This window comes from Notolepis coatsorum, assembly GCF_963971535.1.
Source record: "Notolepis coatsorum genome assembly, chromosome: 9".
In the NCBI taxonomy this organism is placed as follows: Eukaryota; Metazoa; Chordata; class Actinopteri; order Aulopiformes; family Paralepididae; genus Notolepis; species Notolepis coatsorum.
In genome coordinates, this window is record NC_140173.1 from 49,729,171 (window position 1) to 49,751,359 (window position 22,189).

At 45.3% G+C, this 22,189-nt stretch overlaps 1 protein-coding gene across 2 annotated transcripts in view; it reads right to left on the reverse strand.

Annotated features, from left to right (window-relative positions):
* The window catches only part of rassf4a (Ras association domain family member 4a), an 81,367-nt gene extending 61,898 nt beyond the window's left edge, over positions 1-19,469 (reverse strand). For both annotated transcript variants that reach the window (XM_084321216.1, XM_084321215.1), the window contains exons 1-2: positions 19,403-19,469; positions 9,792-9,867 (exon numbers count right to left, since the gene is read on the reverse strand). In XM_084321216.1, coding sequence (XP_084177342.1) covers positions 9,792-9,867; positions 19,403-19,458 — 132 coding nt within the window. In that variant the 5' untranslated portion in view covers positions 19,459-19,469. The remainder of the gene's footprint in view (positions 1-9,791; positions 9,868-19,402) is intronic.
* Positions 19,470-22,189: the final 2,720 nt, after the last annotated feature.

Genomic DNA, 22,189 nt, shown 5'->3' on the forward strand with positions numbered 1-22,189 from the left:
GGAAAAAACCACCCCTCACCACCTTACCCCTGATACGACTCGTTTGAACAGGTACAGCCCTGTTCATATGTGAAACTCGCCACCTGTTTATTGTCATCACAAGCTGAGAGAGGGACTCACCCCTCGATCACATGCCACTATGCATAGCTTTGCAGGATTTTTAACCCAGCCTGTTGTGAGCTCAGCTACGTTGCCTAACGTTACATGAATACACAACCTCTCATCATACAACAAAACCAGTTCATTTGTACTCACGTAAAAAACAACGCCGTTTTCTAGGTAGAGAGAAAGCTATACCACACACAACACATGTCGCATCCCCAAATGTAGTGAAGCAACATACGTTTTGGAAAAAACATCGTTATTACAAAACATTCGGAAAGGGGAAGGAAGGAAGAGGGGGGAAGTGTCCAATGGACCCTTACCTGCACCAATGAACGCAGGCTGAGAGGACCGCAACAGGCTGGTTTCCACGTTGACGAAGGCCCTCGCTGGCGGGGCAAAAGAAGGGGATCACCATTGGGATCATCCCTATGTTCCCCGGGTCCTATGTTCCCCGGGTCCTATGTTCCCCGCTTGATTGATTAATAGATTGAACATTTTATAAATGTTTATTATTTTATTAATTATTAATGTCCGCCTTGTTTCGAACTGGTTAAGCTTAGGCCCTCTTTCGAACTGGTTAAGGTTAGAGTTTGGAATAAGGGCTGGTGGTCTAAAATGTTCAATCAATCAATCAATCAAAGCGGGGAACATAGAATCCGGAAAACATAGGACCCGGGGAACATAGACATGCTCCCAAAAGAAGCTAAGGCCGGAGCGAGGCTCCGCGAGACGCCCCCCTCCAACAGCCGATCATGGTGCAGGGCCGACTACATCTTCTGTCAAAGATGATGTCGTAGTCAGAGTGCTATGGCCTGCTATTCTCACGGCTAATGTTCAACGGTGTAGCATAAGCTAACAGCTAACTCCAGGCTAACTGGTAGCATCAGGCTAACGTTCCCAGCCGAGCAAGCGTACAGAGCTAGCGTCGTAGCTAACAGCTAACTGGCTAACAGGTAGCTCAACCCAGCTAGAACGCAAGCTAAGCAGCTACCACCGAAAACTGCACAACGTGAGAACACAATATGTCTTATGATGCAGGACACTTAACCCCTTAACTGCTCTCCCGGTGAGCAGGTCGGCACCTCGCACGGTCAAGTTCAAATTTCTAGTTTCTTTATTAGTTGTCATACAGAAGTACAGCATACTTTTATACAAAATGCTTCTTTCTGTTACGCTCCAGAGACTGTGCTAGACAAAAATAGATAAGTATAAAATAAGTATAGCAAGTATAAAATAGAAGTCAAGTACGTAGACAAAAGTGTTCAGTATATACATATATACAATGTACAATGCAGAGTAGAAGTAACTGAGTTACAATACAATATACTATACAGTACAAAGCAGAAATGGGATGAGGTACAATTTAGGTAACATTTTCAGTAAGGTGTAATGAGGTATGGGTTGTAGTGCAAATTCTTTACCAATAAATATAAAGTGTGTTTAGGTGTTCTAAAGTGGGTAAAGTGGGTGCTGCAGTGAGTTGTTTGTTTAAAGTGAGTGTGTGCATGTGGATGTGTGTGCTGTGAGTGCATTTGATGGTTGTTACATAGTGTTATTGTCATTTAGCATTCTGATGGCCTGAGGATAGAAGCTTCTTCTGAGTCTTTCTGTGCTTGCCATGAGACTCCGGTATCGCTTGCCTGACCGCAGCAGTTCAAAGAGGCAGTTGTTTGGGTGGCTGGAGTCTTTGATAATTCTCTTAGCCTTACCCATGCACCGCTTGTTGTAAATGTTCTGGAGGGTGGGAAGCCCCCCTCCAATTGTGCGTTCGGCTGAACGGGCAACTCTCTGTAGTCTGCTGCGGTCTTGTGCGGTGCTATTCCCAAACCAGGAGGTGATGTTGCCAGTCAGGATGCTCTCTATTGTGCACGAGTAGAAGTTCTTAAGGATCTTCTGACTGACTTGGAACTTCCTTAGGCGCCTGAGGACGTAGAGGCGTTGCCGTGCCTTCTTCACAACAATGTCAATGTGTGAGGTCCATGTCAAGTCCTCGGATATGTGGACTCTGAGGTCCTTAAAACTGTTCACTCTCTCAACCGGTGCCCCGTGCTGAGGGGGCTGAGGATGTCGATGCACACGGTCGCCTCCGCCATCGGTGTGAGAATGGGTGAATGTGAGGCATAAATTGTATATAGCGCTTTGGATAAAGTCCATTTACCATTTATTAGTTAACAGTAATAAGCGACAACAGATTACAAGCTGTTTGTTTATTTAGCTCCGCCAACAAATAGTTCCACAACTGTGCTCTTAAACTTGGACTGTTGCCAGGCAACCTGAACGCTCAGCAGGTTAAGTTTGGCTTTTCCTGCTCAGTGAGGAATGGGAGGGGTTGAGTCCAGATTCTCTCTCTCTCTCTCTCTCTCTCTCTCTCTCTCTCTCTCTCTCTCTCTCTCTCTCTCTCTCCATCCAATGATTAGAAGTAGCAAAACATTACACCATCAAAACTAACCGGTTAGTTGATAATAAATATTTCACTTAGTTAGCTGAAATATTTTATTGATAACGACCATTAATGTAGCCTAATTAACGCATTATTAATAGAACACCTGTGCGGAGGAGTGAACAGTCGCAGTGCTGTTGTACTGAATATCAGCGCTCATGGGATGCCTCTTGCCCAATCAAATGACTTGGTTGGAACTAACTGTTGTATAATGAGCTTTAATTAACACAAGGGTGCTTTATCTGTCCTTCAGATAACAACAGTCTTGAGGACACATTTAAATAACTCTCAATGTACTCTAAAATGTAAGGAAACAGTGCAACTCTGCCTACAGTTCCGGGACCTTCATAAGACAATGGGTCTCATTCTCCAACGGACTTAAGACAAAAAATTTGCTCTTAGGGCCATTCAAAACATCTTAGATTTTGGGATTCCCCAACCGTGTTAAATATCTGTTTTATTGATTAATTATACATTTGAAAGAATGCAGGTTATAGCCAACATGCAATATATCCCATTGGGACAGACATATGTCATTTTATATATAACATGCATTCTTTCCCATTGTAGTTACACGATAAACCTACATCTGTTTTGGTTTGAATGGCGACTTTTTCCTTTATTAACCCTTTCACTGCCACACGACAGAAGGTTAACCCTTTACTATCACACAATCGACCTGCTGTCGCGTGGCAGTGAAAGGGTTAACCATCTGTGTATTGTCGCAGTGAAAGGGATAACCGTTTTGGTAGTGCGGCAGTGAAAGGGTTAAGACAGGCTTTCCCAACCGTGGGTCCCAAATCCTCCCCCTCCCCCGATATAAAAACGGGGGCCCCTTGTAAATGTCCTAATAAAAATAGCTGTAATAATATCTGGTCATTATTTTGACATAAGCAATTAGTGCTGACAGCTTTTCTTTTGCACAGAAGCCACTCTGAAATCCACGTAGCTTTCCTATAAACAAAATATATGTATTTGCACATTTACAGAGCAGGCATTAATAGCCAGCTCAGATGCAAAACAATCAATGTTGGGGGTCACAGGAATTTTCAATCTTAATCATCATCATTTCATCATTTCCAATTAGATGTATTTTCAATCAGTACTGTGGAAGTACTGTAGGTTGGAAATCCAGGCTTTAAAGAGATTCCAAGACTGTGACTTATACCAACGAGCGTCTAGCGTAGATCCTGCACTGCGAGTGTGTTCTCCACTAGTCTGCTGAGTCAACCTCCAGTAATCCACAGAGTCACTGTATACACACTTTGCTTATGAGGTTTCAAAAGGTAGGCCAACGTTGGTATGTTATGTGGCTTTCAGGCAAGCGGGAATCAAAGACCACAATGAAAGTACCGACTGTTCCTTTGTCGTCTCATCCCGGAGAATGTTATTACATACGGCAGTCATGTGATTCACTTTGAGCTGTCGACTAAACAAAACTCTCGGAGAAATCCTATCTTGCCTCTCATCTTCCCCGGACTAAATTCACACGATATGTTCAACGAGAGACGATACATTGCAGGTGCATGAGGTTCCTGAAACCCTTCGCCACCAGGCAGACATGACCACCATCATCACAGTGAGTAAACCATTTAAAGCAACATGTGGTTATACAGTTGTATTTGGTGGTATAGGCTCTGCTCTCAAGACGCTCTCAGTGCAAATACATGCACACATTTGGCTGGGAATGCAAATAATACCCCCCTCCTCCCCCACCATGATACATTCAGAACAGACCCTGAGAGACAAACACCCTCTGACGATGTGATACTGACAATTATAAACAAGACATAATAAGCCCTGCATAGCACCTGTTAGAATGGTCATCTACTCCCTATAACACCAGAGCTGCTCACCATATCCTGCTAGATGTTCCCTGTGTTAACGCTTCCTTCGGTAAATCCTCCTTCCGATTTGCTGCTCCCAGCAGTTGGAACGAGATGAACAAGACTTTGAAAATGGACACATTGATCCCTCTCACTACTTTTAAAGGACTAGGTTAAATAAATGTAAAAAAAAAATATATATATATATATATATATATTTTTTTTGAAAACCAATACAGATCATTTCCGATATCACATTTTAATGCCAATATCGGCCGATAATATCGGTAGGGCGATAATATCGGACATCCCTAAGTTTGAAATGTAAAAAATTAAATGCAGAGTAGAGCACACATGGATATGAGGAAATAGACGGATGCAGCTGGAGGCTATAGGCTGGCGGAGGGGGCACACCGGGGCATGTTCTGTGGGCACGGTGAGTATAGTGAAGAGCTCACCCGCTGCATTACGCACCACAGCACATCCTCGTCTCTGTTGACAAAAACAACCACACTAGAAACATCAGGCTGATTTCCCAAGAACAAAGCCTGCCTCGCCAACGACTAAAACTCCCTACAATTGCCTACGATTTCTCCCAAACAACAAAAAAGGGTGCCTTCCCGTGGCATGCGACACGGCGGAACTCTTATCTTATCTAAACTACCGTGAAAGCAATTGAAAGCAACTCTATAATCACTGTATAATTCACGCAGGATCAACATTTTCTTTTGTTGGAGTCACCCTCCTCTCAACAACGTGGCTCTGTGCCAGATACTGTAGCTTTTTCTTCTAATCTCATTTCATGACCAGTTTGTATTCAATGTCTCTTTAAACCAAGAGAAGGAAAGTATAATTTAAGAGGGTTATGTATTCAACATGTAAAAAAGTAAGAACGAATGTAAAAGCTAGATGTGTTTCAATTTTGGGAGTTAAATTATGGAATAGCCTTAGTGACGGTTGAAGTTGTGTACTTCTCAGGGGAGATTTAAAAAAGCCTTAAAGGATCAAATAATTCAGGAGTACAGTTTTGAGTAAAACATGAAACATTTGTTTCTTTCATATTTTAAGTTTTTCTTTTTTATATATTAAAATATATTTAGTTTTTAAGAATTTGTAAAGGATAGGCAAAAATAAGCATGTGCTTCAGCCTATTCCTTTTTTTCTGTCATTGATTTTGGATTTTGTGTGTGAGCTTACCTTGAATATGTACATTTGTGATTTGTTTTTTATTAAAACATTTTTGTAATCCCACACAAGTGTATGTTTGATTTATCTGTAAACAAGACCGAAAAATAAACTTCGTTCATTCATTCATTTCACGACTCATAAAACGGTACACATGGCGCTTTGTGTGAAGAGGGCGGCTCGTTCACAGGAGATCCACACATAGTCTGTGTCTCATGGCTAAAACATGACGTCATCATACACACCAGGCAGCCGACAAATTCCTTCACATCTTTTGTGTGTACATGTGTGCGTGTGTGTGTGTGTGTGTGTGTGTGTGTGTGTGTGTGTGTGTGTGTGTGTGTAATCGGGTGGTCGTGGTGGTCTGTTTCGTCTCTCCGGTCAGAGTCTCCCTAGATTGTGCTAGTACTGGAAAATCCCCAGCTAACATGGCAGCTATATGCAAGACACGCACACACACACACACGCACGCGCGCATACGCACACATACACACAAAGGCACGCACACACACACACACACACACACACACACGCGCGCGCACACACACACGCGCACACACGCACACAGGCGCACACACACAACAACCTGGGCCCCCGTCACTGACCACACATTCTTATGGGGGAACTCCAGACCGTAAAAACCCATAATAGGATGATTATCAAACAAATAGCCTCACTCCTGCGTTATACAGCCTCTCAGCGTTGTGGTTGTTTATACCACAGTGGCATAACATTGATGGTGGAAGGGCTTCAGTAAGCAGCTCCTGTATGTGTGATTTTATAGCTCCATCTCGTTTCCATGGTGTGGAGTTCTAGTGGGAAGGGGCTTTTTTTTGGGCTTGACCGATAATCACAACCATTTGGCGCATTGGAAAACCAGCCGGAATCTTCAGATCTGAGCTTAGGACAACCACACTTAGACGAGTTTAGTGCGTCTTGTGTCTTAAAGGGAAACTCCACCACGGGACGACGTTGGGCTGGTTTGGGGGAGCGTGATTCAGCGATATGCCTAAGCCGCTGGACAAAGCGTCTTCCTTCCTCGCTGAAGCCTAATTTTTGTGGCTTCTAGCTTTTGGAAGAGGGTGGCATTAATCTGACATCAAGCTGAGAGGCAACAGAGTGACATGTTCTAACTGTTTTCAGTATAAAAAAGAAAAGAAAAAAAAGAACGCCTTAGGATTCATTTTGCTGTCAGTGAATCCTGAAATCCAGGATTTCCAGTTCATAGTAGGGACACATAATACAGTATTTTGGCCGAAGGCCCTTCTTAATGACATAATATGTTGTTTTGTGGTGTTGCCGAAACCATTGACCATATTCACACGGTGGCCATTTTGCTCAGTTTGGGATTCCTGAGCAAAGATTTGTGCCAAATCGGGACATTCGCAACCGAATTAGTTTGAAAGAAATGCGGCTATAACGTTTAATTGGTTGTATACAATTAGTTATCAATTATTTATCATTAATAAGCAACCATTAAGCTTGTCTGAACATTCCTGAGTTATGCAGTGATGTAGTTATCAGAAAAGTAAAGGGACTACAGTTCTATGTCTTTTCTGCATAAGGAAACCATACCTTTATAATGTTCATCGTCACCATAATAAACAAGAATAAGTCATAAACAAGGCACTGTGACATTTTATTATTGAACTTTTTTCAACTCATTTTCGGTTTTTATTTATAAAAAGAGACTAACAATGTGTATGGTGGGGGGGGGGGGGGCAATAATATTATATTATTTATTAAATATGTTGAGGGGGAATATTAACACTTTGAATGCCCATCACGAGATATCTCCCAAATGGTAATGCAACCTTTTGGATTGGACTCAATGAAAATGGATGAGAAAAAAAAACTCCGGAATCCACATTTTACTTCTCATGCATGTAACCGGAGCCGATCAGATTCATTCTGGACCCTCAGCACAGTGTGTAATATGTGTTTTACAGTATACACGTTGGATCAATAAAAGGATCGATTTTTGGAATGGCGATCAGGAATTGGAATAATCCATTTGGATACCATCTGATCTCAGGTAAGGAATCTATTTGACCAGTCTTAGGATAATCAGACCTGTTTTCACAGAGATATAAGCTTTTCCCCTATATGTTGATATGGCTGTTTGACTGTAAGAGCGATCAGGAACTGAGAGAATCGATGTTCAGCTCGCGGCACCAGCATGCACACGTACACATATACTATCGATAATCTAGCGTTTATTTGAAAACTATTCATAAATAGGCCGAAAATCGACAACGTTCTAGAATATTACAGTACAGGGCGATTATCATGGAGTCTTTTTTTTTCTTGAAAACGATGGCTTTTCAAAATGCTATAAAACGGAAACGAACCGATAAAAAAACAATCCGCTTCGACAATGTTGACTGGAAATGAGTCATTGATAAGCGACGGGCAGATTAGACACATATCCATAATTTAAAACATAGATTAGGCGATATTAATGCTAACATTGAAGTGGATGGTGGGCATTCAAGCACTAAATGTGCGCCCCCTGCTGGGCACTGAAAGTGTTAAGAGTAAAGGTAGCACCGGCTAGTTTACTTCCTGTTTGGGTAGAGATGTTTGACAGTGGAACACAGTGTTCCGCGTAGGAGGAGTAACTAGTGATTACGGGGTTCACAAATGTGGTGGAGTACAAAGTTAGACATTTCAAGTAGAGGTATAGCCACCCAAAATGGATGTGAAGTACAAGTACTTCAAATGTGTACTTAGGTACAGTACTTCAGTGAGAGTAGCCTACTAGTCGTTTGTTTTAGCATGTGAGAGAGAAAGAACTGATCATTATGAATTGAAAATGGTGGACCCTGATGTAAACAAGACGAAAGTCTTTCTCTGGTCTGCATCCCCTTAACAATTGTGTGTATTGAGCTGTACTGTATTGTACCCATTCTGCAATCTGTTAATTAAAGTTTTCAATCAATCAATTAATCAAAGCTGATGTCACCACGGCTGCACATTCTAGTGACAGCCGTGTTAAACATTCTAACTCACAGAGTCCCATGACACTGTCCCACACATTCGGATGAATATTCCAGTGACAAATTACCTATCTCAAGCCCCTCTCTTCTCGATCCTCCAATCACAACGGTTGCTTCACGACTGTTACTAACCTACACACTGTAGCACTCAACACTTTGATGAACATTGTTACTCAGCTGATAGAGTTGTACCCTTCCTGCTGTGTTGTTGTACAAAACGTATAAGTCGCTTTGGATAAAAGCGTCAGCTAAATGGGCGGTTAGGTGGCCGAGCGGAGATTGCGTTCGTCACCAGCCCCGGAGCTGAGCTGGATTTGCCTGTTCGAATCCAGCTCACAGCTCCGGGGTTGTCACCAGCTTGGCTGGCCGTCTGCACTGATACAATTGGCTGTATCAGAGGGTGGGAGAAGCTGGCGGGGTGGGTCCGGGTCGTTGTAAACAGCGACTCCTACAGTTCGGTCGGGGCGCCTGCTAAGCGCGGATTGGACGTGAGGGGGATAGTGTGGTCCTCCCACACGCTACGCCCTCTCAATGAGAATCCGCGCTGCCAGGTGAAAAGAAGCGGTGATTGGCTGGACGTGTGTCGGAGGAAGCACGTGGTAGCCTCCACTCTCCCAGATGATCTGACTGTGGGGGGTAAGTGCGCAGCGACCAGGAAGGGACTGGGAATTGGCATACGACTAACATTGGGGTGGGAGAAAATCGGAGGAAAATGGAGGGGGAAAAAGACCAAAAAAAAAAAAAAAAAAAAAGCGTCAGCTAAATGACAAAATCTAAATCTAAATGTATGTTGCTTCCCTAGCAACAGTTGTGAGTGGAGGATCAAGAAAAGAGGGCGGGGCTTGAGATAGATCAATTGTGATAAACATCCTGTACCGACATGAAACAATGCTGATTTCTGTAACATGATCAACATGATTGGCCGCCATGTACCAGGGAGATGGCCCTGACATGACACTAGGCAAGGTCTCTGTTGTGGACACACTCCACAGTGAACTGAGATGAGGAAGGTGGTTAAACTGGTTCCAGTACTTTCACCTGGGTGACCCACTTACAATGGCACACTCCCATACACTACAATGCCAAACTGCTATATTCACCACACACACACACACACACACACACACACACACACACACACACACACACACACACACACACACACACACACACACACACACACACACACACACACAGTCGGTTTCGTTGTGGTTGTTAAGTGGTGGTTTGTCTGACCTCTCTGGTTCTCAGCTGGAAGTTCTTTCCCTCATGGTAACAGTTGTAGGTTCTCAGCAGAGACAAGATGCCAGACCTAAAGACAGTAGAGTAGAGTAGAGTAGAGTAGAGTAGAGTAGAGTAGAGTAGAGTAGAGTAGAGTAGAGCAGAGTAGAGCAGAGTAGAGTAGAGCAGAGTAGAGCAGAGTAGAGCAGAGTAGAGTAGAGTAGAATAGAGCAGAGTAGAATATAGTAGAGTAGAGTAGAGTAGAATAGAGCAGAGTAGAGTAGAGTAGAGCAAAAGAGTAAATCTCTATAATTGTCCCCAAAGGATGATTTACAGCTTTACAGCTAGTAATACATTAAAAACACACAAGTAAACAGCACAAAATACACAGTTAACAAGTACAATATACATTAACACAACATGTAAAAAATATGAAGATGACACCAGATTAATATGTGCACAAATAAATGCTAACTATGTCGACATTTGAATGACATGTAATGCATGGGGGACATAATTCTCTGTGTACAAATAAAAAAAGTACAAATAGCCTCACAGTGCTCTCTTTTAAAAGTCCTGCTTTGACAATTCTATTTAAGAATGTAAAATGTAATTACTATATCCACCGTTGATTAATGGAGAGTACTTGATTATATGTACTTAATTAATTACTATCCACCACTGGTTAAATGCTTACTCAATGCAAACATTAACACTTTGAGTGCCAACGACGCGATTTGTCGTTTGATTTTTTTATTAGCGATCTGAATTCATATTTCATCAACGGAGTCTCCCGTTGGTACAGCAGCCCCTCCAGGAGCTCCGATGGGAAAAAACTGCCCCCTATCGTCTATCCGTGTGTAACTGCAGGTCAGTCAATTATACTGGGAGATCCCTGTGGGATCTGTAGAGGTGGAGCCAACTGGCTCCATTATGCTGGCGAGCCGTCTGATGATGAGGGATCTGATCGCGAGACGGAAAGCAGCCTGGAATATATATTTACAGCAGCCAATAATCAATCAATAAACGTGATCGATATTTTGAATGGCAATCAGGAATTGGAATAATCTTTTTGGAGAACATCTGATCTAAGGTAAGGAGTCTATGTTACCAGTCTTGGGGTAATGGGAGCTGTATTCACTGAGATAACAGCGTGTCCCGTAAGTGTATGTGTGTGTGTGTGATCTTGAGGAAACGAGAGAATAGATTTTTCAGCCCGCCTCTATAGCGTGCATAAGTACACATATACTATCGATAATCTAGCGTTTATTTGAAAACGATTCATAAATAGGCCGACAAATGACAACGTGTCTAGTGTATTCGAGAATATTCCAATAAATGTAGTTTATGGGGGAATATTTCAATTTTCCGAATTTTTTTGAGAGAACGATAGCTTTTCGAAATGCTATAAAAAGGATATGAACCGATTAAAAAACAATCTGTTTTGACAATGTTGACTGCAAACAAGTCATTGATAAGCGACGGGCAGATTAGACACATAGCCATAATTTAAAACATAGATTATGCGTTTTTAACGCTAACATTGAAGTGGATGATGGCATTCAAGGGGGTAAAAAGGTAAACAAGGCCGGCATAGAAAGTGATATAGATAAAAATTTTCATGTAGAGTAATACATTATTCTAAATAATACATCCACAGAGCTTTTAGAAAGGTGTGGAATAGGGCAGCTAGGTGGTGCAGTGGGCAAGGCGCTCACCACCAATGCAGGAGACGCTGGGTTCGAGCCCAGCTCTCCGCATTGCTATCAGCTTGGCTGGTCGTTCATACTAATACAATTGGCAGTATTAGGGGGTGGGAAGCTGATGGGTGGGGATCGGACGTTGTGGACAGCGACTCCTACAGGTCGGTTGGTGCGCCTGCGCAGCAGAATCAGGAAGCGACGGGGGCGGCGTGCCCTCCCACGCAGACCCCCGACGCTGAGAGATCGCGCTGTGCAGGTGAAAAGATGCGACGGCTGCTTCCTCGAGTACCGGAGGGGACACGTGATGTAAGGCTTCGTCCACATTGCAGCCGGCCTGTTGGAGGCATGGCCTAACAGCGTTCGAGACAGGGGAGGGTAGAAATGGACAATACGAAATTGGGATGGGATACAAATTGAAAATGGGAGAAAAAGTTGATCAAAAAAAGAAAGGCGTGGAATAAAAGTATTGCTTTTCCCCCAAAATAATTATTCATTAATGATTTTACCATTTAAAATACTTTGCCGGGTCCAAAATTAATGTTGTCGTTTATGTTGTCGTTTCATGTACCCAACTTCCCATTTCCCCACGTGGGAATGCACATGATTGGATAAATGACTTGAAGATGCTCTAGTGCGACATATAGTGGCTGAATGTTATCTATAGCACCTTTAAACAAAGTAATACATGGGGGGGTGGGGGGGGGGACGTAACAGCAAGAATGTGTTGCACTGATGTTCTCGCAGTGTGAATCCAGAGGACATAATCTCTACACTTGTGTAGGACTCTCCACTGGTACCGCTTCATCTATAGACCTCTCCTCGGTCTGTTCCCCTCTCACCTATCGTCCCTCATGGTGCAGAAACAGAGTCGTTTTGGCCTGCGGTCACAGGATCTTTTAACTCTCTGTTGTACCATTTGACCGCACAGAACTTGGAAAAAAATGCCTTTTCCTATTCTGCCCCGTCTACGTGGAACTTATTGCAAAAGGAACTGAGGCTCCCGAACCCAATTCGCATCGGGGATTTTAAACTTCTTATACGCAATATAATATGGGGGCCCGTTCTTGTTCTTAATTTAATTTAGCTAGATTTTAGCCTCTCTTAGATTTTTTGTTGAGTTACTTGTCTTATTACTACTTGTTTTATGTATTTGTTGTGTTTGTTTGGTGGATCAGGTCGCTCTTGCAAATGAGACTGTGTCTCAATGAGATTTTACCTGTATGAATAAAGGTATTTTACCTGTATGAATAAAGGTATTTTTGTGAGGTTCTCCTCTCCCTGGACCTTTAATTCCTTTCCCTGTACTTTAATTCCCTGTCTCCTCACTTCACTAGCCCCCACCCTCACGTTCGTTTGCTCTTCAGCAGCCACACCCTTGGACTACCTGTCATTATGTGTTTGATTGGTCTGGTGCCGAACACACACTTCTAGTTTCAAGTATCAATTACCTTCACGCACCTGACGTGTATTCTAATTAGTTCCCCTTTGGGCTTTAAGTACCTCGCTCTTCCCCTCTGGCCTTGTCGGGTCGTTCCGTATCATATCTCTATCACCAAGACTCCTTCGGGAGGTTCTCTGTCTAAGGGCTCCTACGGGAGTTTCGGTTTCTGTCTGTTATGCTGTTTTCATCTCCGGCGTGAGATGCGCTCAAGCCTTCGCCTCCTGTCGCCGTTTGCCTGGAAGGAGACACTGGACTGCGCTCTCTAAACTTCCACGGGAGGTATTCCAGTGTTCCACTTCAGACCTCCGCGCAGCAGACGTCCAGACGCGCATCCAGACCTCCGCGCAGCAGACGCCCATCCAGACCTCCGCGCAGCAGACGCGCTCTTCACTCCAGACGCGCATCCAGACGCGCATCCAGACCTCCGCGCAGCAGACGCGCTCTTCACTCCAGACGCGCATCCAGACGCGCATCCAGACCTCCGCGCAGCAGACGCGCTCTTCACTCCAGACGCGCATCCAGACGCGCATCCAGACCTCCGCGCAGCAGACGCGCTCTTCACTCCAGACGCGCATCCTGACGCACTCTAGTCGCGCACCACTCAGACCTTCGCTTGGACAACCCGTTCCCGGTAACGACGCTGGACAACCCGTTCCCCGTAGCGACGAGCTCCCCCTGTTTTGATCCTGCTCTCTTTACGCACAGCGCCTGGGTGAGTTTGCAAGACTGTCTTTTTGACCCTATCATTTTTCGTGTGTGTTAAACACTGAAGAGATCCTGCTTTTTGTTCTGACTGTCACTCACCCTGTGCCTGCTTTTTGGATTGTTCATTTGGGATAATATTTGCTTGAACTTTGCTCACTGTGTGTATTCACACCGAAGATACTATCACCTGGATTATTATTGGGACATCGCTTACTGTGTGTATTCACACCGAAGATATTATCACTTGGATTATAATTGGGACTTCGCTCACTGTGTGTATTTGCACCGAAGATTCTATCACGTGGATTGTTGTCGGGACATTACTCACAGTGTGTATTTACACCGAAGATTCAGTCACTTGGATTACTCTGTTTTGGGACAAGTCACTTCTCCTGTCACCTGCTCTGTTCCCAACTATACTCTGAGCTAACCCGCTCTCTCTCTCCCTCTCTGTCCCGTTTCCACCTCGGAGAGCTGCCGAGAGGATTCTGCAGAGCGGCTCTGACGTCACTGTCAGATTCCTCAGACGAACCTTCCCGGGAGAAGCTGCAGAGCAGCAACATTCTTCTAATGCTTGTATCCCAGTCTTTGTCGGTTTCCCCACCCTAGTCATCCCAGTTCCTCCCTGTCTAGTCCTCCTAATCCTCCCTGTCCCCAGCCCGCCTCCGCGGGCCTCTGTCCCTGTTTCCCCACTCTTGTCCTCCTAGTCCTCCCTGTCCCCAGCCCGCCTCCGCGGGCCTCTGTCCCTGTTTCCCCTCTCTAGTCCTCCCTGTCCAGTCCGTCCAGTCTGTCTAGTCCTCCTAGTCCTCCCTGTCCAGTCCTTCCAGTCCTCCTAGTCATCCTAGTCCTCCCTGTCTAGTCCTTCCAGTCCTCCCTCTCCCCAGCCCGCCTCCGCGAGCCTCTGTCCCTGTTTCCCCTCTCTAGTCCTCCTAGCCCTCCCTGTCCAGTCCTCCTAGTCCTCCTAGTCATCCCGTCCAGTCCTCCTAGTCATCCCGTCCAGTCCTCCTAGTCCTCCCTGTTCCTGCCCTTGTCCCTTGCCCTGTCCTGTTCCCTTAGCCTTCCCCTTAGCCAGCTCGCCTCCTAGAGGCACTGTGCCTTTTTCCCATTTCTTGTTTTCCAGTAATTTGTGTTCTCCCTTAAAGGGACAGTGCCGTTTTCTGTGTGTTTCAATAAATGCCCAGTTCTTGGCTTACTCTCATACCTGTCTTGTGTTGTGCGATTGGGGTCGGTTACAAACCATAACAGTACGACCCGACCAATCGACGACCCCAGCCAGCACAGACGGTGTATGTTGAGTTTGCCTTTTTTTTTTGTTCCCTGTTAGCTCCCCTGTTTAGCCTGTTAGTCTTTCCTGTTAGCCCTGTTAGCTTCCCTGTTAGCTCCCCTGTTAGCTTGTTAGTCTCCCCTGTTAGCTCCCCTGTTAGCCTGTTGACTCCCCTGTTTGCTTCCCTGTTAGCCTCGTTAGCTCCCCTGCAGCTTGTTAGGCCTCTACTACCAGCATGGCCCCAGTCTGCTAGCTTTGCCCCGGCTGCTAGCACAGCCTCTATGTTAATGCAGCCCTTGCTGCTGGCATAGGCCCTGTAGCTAGCCATGCCCAGGCAGCTAACCCAGTCCCTCTGCATGGCCCCAGTCTGCTAGCTTAGCCCCGGCTGTTAGCACAGCCTCTATGTTAATGCAGCCCTTGCAGCTAGCATAGGCCCTGTAGCTAGCCATGCCCAGGCAGCTAACCCGGTCCCTCTGCATGGCCTCCACTTTTTGTGTAGCCTTCCCACTGCTAGGACTGCTCCTTCAGCTAGCAAGGTCAGTTGTCCCACTGCTAGGACTGCCCTTTCAGCTAGCAAGGTCAGTTTTCTCCCACTGCTAGGACTGCCCTTTCAGCTAGCAAGGTCAGTTTTTCCCACTGCTAGGACTGCCCTTTCAGCTAGCAAGGTCAGTTTTTTCCCACTGCTAGGACTGCCTTTTCAGCTAGCAAGGTCAGTTTTCCCACTGCTAGGACTGCCCTTTCAGCTAGCAAGGTCAGTTTTTTCCCACTGCTAGGACTGCCCTTTCAGCTAGCAAGGTCAGTTTTTTCCCACTGCTAGGACTGCCCTTTCAGCTAGCAAGGTCAGTTTTTCCCACTGCTAGGACTGCCCTTTCAGCTAGCAAGGTCAGTTTTCTCCCACTGCTAGGACTGCCCTTTCAGCTAGCAAGGTCAGTTTTCCCACTGCTAGGACTGCCCTTTCAGCTAGCAAGGTCAGTTTTCCCACTGCTAGGACTGCCCTTTCAGCTAGCAAGGTCAGTTTTCCCACTGCTAGGACTGCCCTTTCAGCTAGCAAGGTCAGTTTTCTCCCACTGCTAGGACTGCCGCTTCAGCTAGCAAGGTCAGTTTGCCCACACTGCTAGGACTGCCCCTTCAGCTAGCAAGGTCAGTTTTTCTCCCACTGCTAGGACTGCCCCTTCAGCTAGCAAGGTCAGTTTTCTCCCACTGCTAGGACTGCCCCTTCAGCTAGCAAGGTCAGTTTGCTCCCACTGCTAGGACTGCCCCTTCAGCTAGCAAGGTCAGTTTTCTCTCTCAGCTAGGACTGTCCTTCCAGCTAGCTTGTTCTCTCATGCTGGTCCAGCCCTGTCTGCCAGTCTAGCTCCGGCAGCTAGCGCAGCCTCTATGTTAATGTAGCAGTACAGCTAGCATAGGCCCTGTAGCTATCAGTGCCCTGGCAGCTACCCTTTCCCTCTGCTAGCCCCTTCCCTGTTTCCCCTCTCCAGTGCCCCTGTTCCAGCCCTGTCTGCTAGCCTAGCTCCGGCAGCTAGCGCAGCCTCTATGTTAATGTAGCGGTACAGCTAGCATAGGCCCTGTGGCTATCAGTGCCCTGGCTGTTACCCCTCAGCTCCTCTAGTTACCCCTCAGCTCCTCTAGTTACCCCTCAGCTCCTCTAGTTACCCCTCAGCTCCTCTAGTTACCCCTCAGCTACCATGGTTACCCCTCTGCTCCTCTAGTTACCCCTCAGCTCCTCTAGTTACCCCTCAGCTACCATGGTGACCCCTCTGCTCCTCTGGTTACCCCTCAGCTCCTCTAGTTGCCCCTCGGCTTCCCTAGTTACCCCTCAGCTGCCCTGTTCCTTTGCTAGCCCCACTTTTGTTGTAGCTTCCCCTGCTAGCATGGCCCAGTACTTTTTGTTTTGTTGCCTTGTTTTTTTCCCCTGCCCCTCTGTCTGTGTTTTTGGGTCGCCCGGTGGCTCCCGTGGAGGGGGGAGTACTGTGAGGTTCTCCTCTCCCTGGACCTTTAATTCCTTTCCCTGTACTTTAATTCCCTGTCTCCTCACTTCACTAGCCCCCACCCTCGCGTTCGTTTGCTCTTCAGCAGCCACACCCTTGGACTACCTGTCATTATGTGTTTGATTGGTCTGGTGCCGAACACACACTTCTAGTTTCAAGTATCAATTACCTTCACGCACCTGACGTGTATTCTAATTAGTTCCCCTTTGGGCTTTAAGTACCTCGCTCTTCCCCTCTGGCCTTGTCGGGTCGTTCCGTATCATATCTCTATCACCAAGACTCCTTCGGGAGGTTCTCTGTCTAAGGGCTCCTACGGGAGTTTTGGTTTCTGTCTGTTATGCTGTTTTCATCTCCGGCGTGAGATGCGCTCAAGCCTTCGCCTCCTGTCGCCGTTTGCCTGGAAGGAGACACTGGACTGCGCTCTCTAAACTTCCACGGGAGGTATTCCAGTGTTCCACTTCAGACCTCCGCGCAGCAGACGTCCAGACGCGCATCCAGACCTCCGCGCAGCAGACGCCCAGACGCGCATCCAGACCTCCGCGCAGCAGACGCGTTCTTCACTCCAGACGCGCATCCAGACGCGCATCCAGACCTCCGCGCATCCAGACCTCCGCGCAGCAGACGCGCTCTTCACTCCAGACGCGCATCCAGACGCGCATCCAGACCTCCGCGCAGCAGACGCGCTCTTCACTCCAGACGCGCATCCAGACGCGCATCCAGACCTCCGCGCAGCAGACGCGCTCTTCACTCCAGACGCGCATCCTGACGCACTCTAGTCGCGCACCACTCAGACCTCCGCTTGGACAACCCGTTCCCGGTAACGACGCTGGACAACCCGTTCCCCGTAGCGACGCGCTCCCCCTGTTTTGATCCTGCTCTCTTTACGCACAGCGCCTGGGTGAGTTTGCAAGACTGTCTTTTTGATCCTATCATTTTTCGTGTGTGTTAAACACTGAAGAGATCCTGCTTTTTGTTCTGACTGTCACTCACCCTGTGCCTGCTTTTTGGATTGTTCATTTGGGATAATATTTGCTTGAACTTTGCTCACTGTGTGTATTCACACCGAAGATACTATCACCTGGATTATTATTGGGACATCGCTTACTGTGTGTATTCACACCGAAGATATTATCACTTGGATTATAATTGGGACTTCGCTCACTGTGTGTATTTGCACCGAAGATTCTATCACGTGGATTGTTGTCGGGACATTACTCACAGTGTGTATTTACACCGAAGATTCAGTCACTTGGATTACTCTGTTTTGGGACAAGTCACTTCTCCTGTCACCTGCTCTGTTCCCAACTGTACTCTGAGCTAACCCGCTCTCTCTCTCCCTCTCTGTCCCGTTTCCACCTCGGAGAGCTGCCGAGAGGATTCTGCAGAGCGGCTCTGACGTCACTGTCAGATTCCTCAGACGAACCTTCCCGGGAGAAGCTGCAGAGCAGCAACATTCTTCTAATGCTTGTATCCCAGTCTTTGTTGGTTTCCCCACCCTAGTCATCCCAGTTCCTCCCTGTCTAGTCCTCCTAGTCCTCCCTGTCCCCAGCCCGCCTCCGCGGGCCTCTGTCCCTGTTTCCCCACTCTTGTCCTCCTAGTCCTCCCTGTCCCCAGCCCGCCTCCGCGGGCCTCTGTCCCTGTTTCCCCTCTCTAGTCCTCCCTGTCCAGTCCGTCCAGTCTGTCTAGTCCTCCTAGTCCTCCCTGTCCAGTCCTTCCAGTCCTCCTAGTCATCCTAGTCCTCCCTGTCTAGTCCTTCCAGTCCTCCCTCTCCCCAGCCCGCCTCCGCGAGCCTCTGTCCCTGTTTCCCCTCTCTAGTCCTCCTAGCCCTCCCTGTCCAGTCCTCCTAGTCCTCCTAGTCATCCCGTCCAGTCCTCCTAGTCATCCCGTCCAGTCCTCCTAGTCCTCCCTGTTCCTGCCCTTGTCCCTTGCCCTGTCCTGTTCCCTTAGCCTTCCCCTTAGCCAGCTCGCCTCCTAGAGGCACTGTGCCTTTTTCCCATTTCTTGTTTTCCAGTAATTTGTGTTCTCCCTTAAAGGGACAGTGCCGTTTTCTGTGTGTTTCAATAAATGCCCAGTTCTTGGCTTACTCTCATACCTGTCTTGTGTTGTGCGATTGGGGTCGGTTACAAACCATAACAATTTTACCTGTATGAATAAAGGTATTTTACCTGTATGAATACAGGTATGTTACCTGTATGAATAAAGGTATTTTACCTGTATGAATAAAGGTATTTTACCTGTATGAATAAAGGTATTTTACCTGTATGAATAAAGGTATTTTACCTGTATGAAAAAGGGTATTTTACCTGTATGAATAAAGGTATTTTACCTGTATGAAAAAGGGTATTTTACCTGTATGAATAAAGGTATTTTACCTGTATGAATAAAGGTATTTTACCTGTAAGAAAAAAAGGTATTTTACCTGTATGAATAAGGGTATTTTATCTGTATGAATAAAGGTATTTTACCTGTAAGAAAAAAAAGGTATTTTACCTGTATGAATAAAGGTTTGAAATGAAATGACTTACTTGGGGATGAGCTTGTCCTCGTTGAGCTTCACATATACGGTCTGACCCTCATCCATTCTGACTGGATCATAGCTGGTGGACACAGCAAAAGAGAAGCACACGTGGAGTCAGGACCTCTGTACAGTGTGTGTACACTTTCTACAACATGTTTACATTGAAAGAAGAACAACAATAAGAAGTGCGTGGATTTGTCATATCCATGGTACTGTAAGTGAATCACATGAAAAGTGTAATTGATAACATTGAAACAGATTTGTATTCAGACTGAAACTATAAATGCCATCATAGTGTCGCTGGGTTTAATCTTCCATTCAAATTGCAGGATTGGAATGGCTTCTACAAAGGAAAGCTATAACTCCAGTGTAGAGGCAGCGGCGGCGAGGATTAGAAGAAATCACATGGCATTAGGAGAAACCACGTGGCATTTGTTTGACACAACGCCAGGGACTGATCTCAAACGCATGTGAGGACAATGGTTAGACATCCTGAAATGAACTGTGGATACAGTGAATCAAAACGGAAACTCTGGACAACTACAGAGCTTTCCCTCAGTTTGGATCAAACATAGAACATCTAATTAACTTAAAAGGAACACGCCAACATTTTGGGAAATTAGCGTACCGTCTTCTCCAGAGAGAGACAAGAAGATAGATACCAGTTTCCTCTCTGTGCGTTCTGTAGAAAGCTACTTGGCTGAATGGAAGCGGACATGGTCGGGTAGCCTATTGGGTCTCATTCACCAATGGACTTACGACAAAAAGGACTTTCTCTTAGGGCCATTTGAGATATTTTCGGGCAAGACATGAATATATCTTAGGCAACTTGATTTGATTTGTTTTATTATTCTTATTCGTGACCTGTTCTGTCTAAATGTTTAAATGTTTAAATGTTGAGCGATTTGCAGTGTCAAATTTCCCACGGGATAATAAAAGTATTTCTATTCTATTCTATATTGGGACGGTTGGTGAATCCCAAAATCGTCCCGAAAAGGTCTCAAATGGTCCTAAGAGAAAGCCCTTTTTGTTGTAAGTCGTTGGTGAATGAGACCCATTGTCCAACTAACACCTCTCCCGAAGGCTAACCGGCCATGTCCACTTCCATTCATTGTGCTAAGCTAGGCTAACATTCAGCCAGATAGCTTTCTACTGATTCCCAAAATGTTGGCGTGTTCCTTTAACGTTAATATTAATATTTGATCTCCATGGGCTGAACAGCACCAGTGGGGTGGATCTTACACAAGTAAGAGCAGATAAGAGCTCATTTTGGGACTTTGTGTCTGTGTGTGTGTGTGTGGGGGGGGGGGAGACGCAATTTAGAAACCATCTGCAAGCAAAAGATACAAAATACATAGGTAGGTGGTCTGTGGGCAAGCTAAGAGTTCACTAACCCATCCATCTACATTAATTCACACATCCACATGCACACACTCACTTTAAACCTTTTAAACCTCACCTTTAACATTCACTTTAGACACTTAAAACACCTTTAACACCCCACCATATTTTATCTATTTATTACAGAAGGATTTGCACTAACATCCATACCTCATTGTTTGCATTTTGTACTTTAGGTATTTATTTAAAAAAAAATTTACTATGATTCTGATTGGCTGAAACAGTGAAGTTGCCGGTTGTTATTTAGTATAACACACTCCACGTGACCCCAGATCCCTCCCACAACCGAATTACTTAATTTTTTCTGTCTGAATCAATCCGCCATAGATAGAAAAATGGAAGTATGAATAGCTTTTGAACAAATCCTCCAAAAAAGATACATTCAACTGGAATATGTTAGTTCGTTACATACACATGGATTATGTAATTAATTTGTCATGACTCATTGTGAAACTAAAGAAAAATCGCGGAGATAAAAAATAAATAAAAATGGCCGACGTTTGCAGAATGGGTACAATACAGTACGGCTCAATACACACAATTGTTAAAGGAAAACGCCAACATTTTGGGAAATTAGCTTATTTGCCATCTAAGGGGATGCAGACCAGAGAAAGAATTTCGTCTTGTTTACATCAGGGTCCTCCATTTTCAATTCATCATAACATATATGACATACATGACATACAGATAGACAGTACTGCTACATCTTGTTTAAAAAGCACAGTGAAGTTACCGGTTGTTATTTGATTGATTGATTGAACATTTTATTAACAGATTGCAGAATGGGTACAATACAGTACAGCTCAATACACACAATTGTTAAGGGGATGCAGACCAGAGAAAGACTTTCGTCTTGTTTACATCAGGGTCCCCCATTTTCAATGCATCATAACATATATGACATACATGACATACAGATAGACAGTACTGCTACATACATTTATGACATACCAGATTTACAAATACAGTACTGTTTGTGATACAAGAAGAGTCTAAAAAAGAGAGTATATACATTTGACGAAGAAACTGTACATTGGAGGACGTTGGTAGGTAGGAGATTGGTAGGTGGGGTGGAGGGGTGGGGGGGGTATTTCGTATAACACACTCCACATGTAAATGTAAATAAACCACAATCACCCTACAAAAACAGTACTGTATTTGTAAATCTGGTATGTCATAAATGTATAGATGTAGCAGTACTGTCTATCTGGGTTTAACATGGTTTGTGGAGCTCCCTCTGGTGTCTACTAGTGGGTCTACTATTGGATCTACTTTCTCTGTGGATGGTTTTGTGAATAAATCTCCATTATGCTTCAATTACTGTGTGTTTATTCTATAGCAATAAGGTTGGGTGAATTCGGCCATTGTATAAAAGACATTACACCACTTGTAG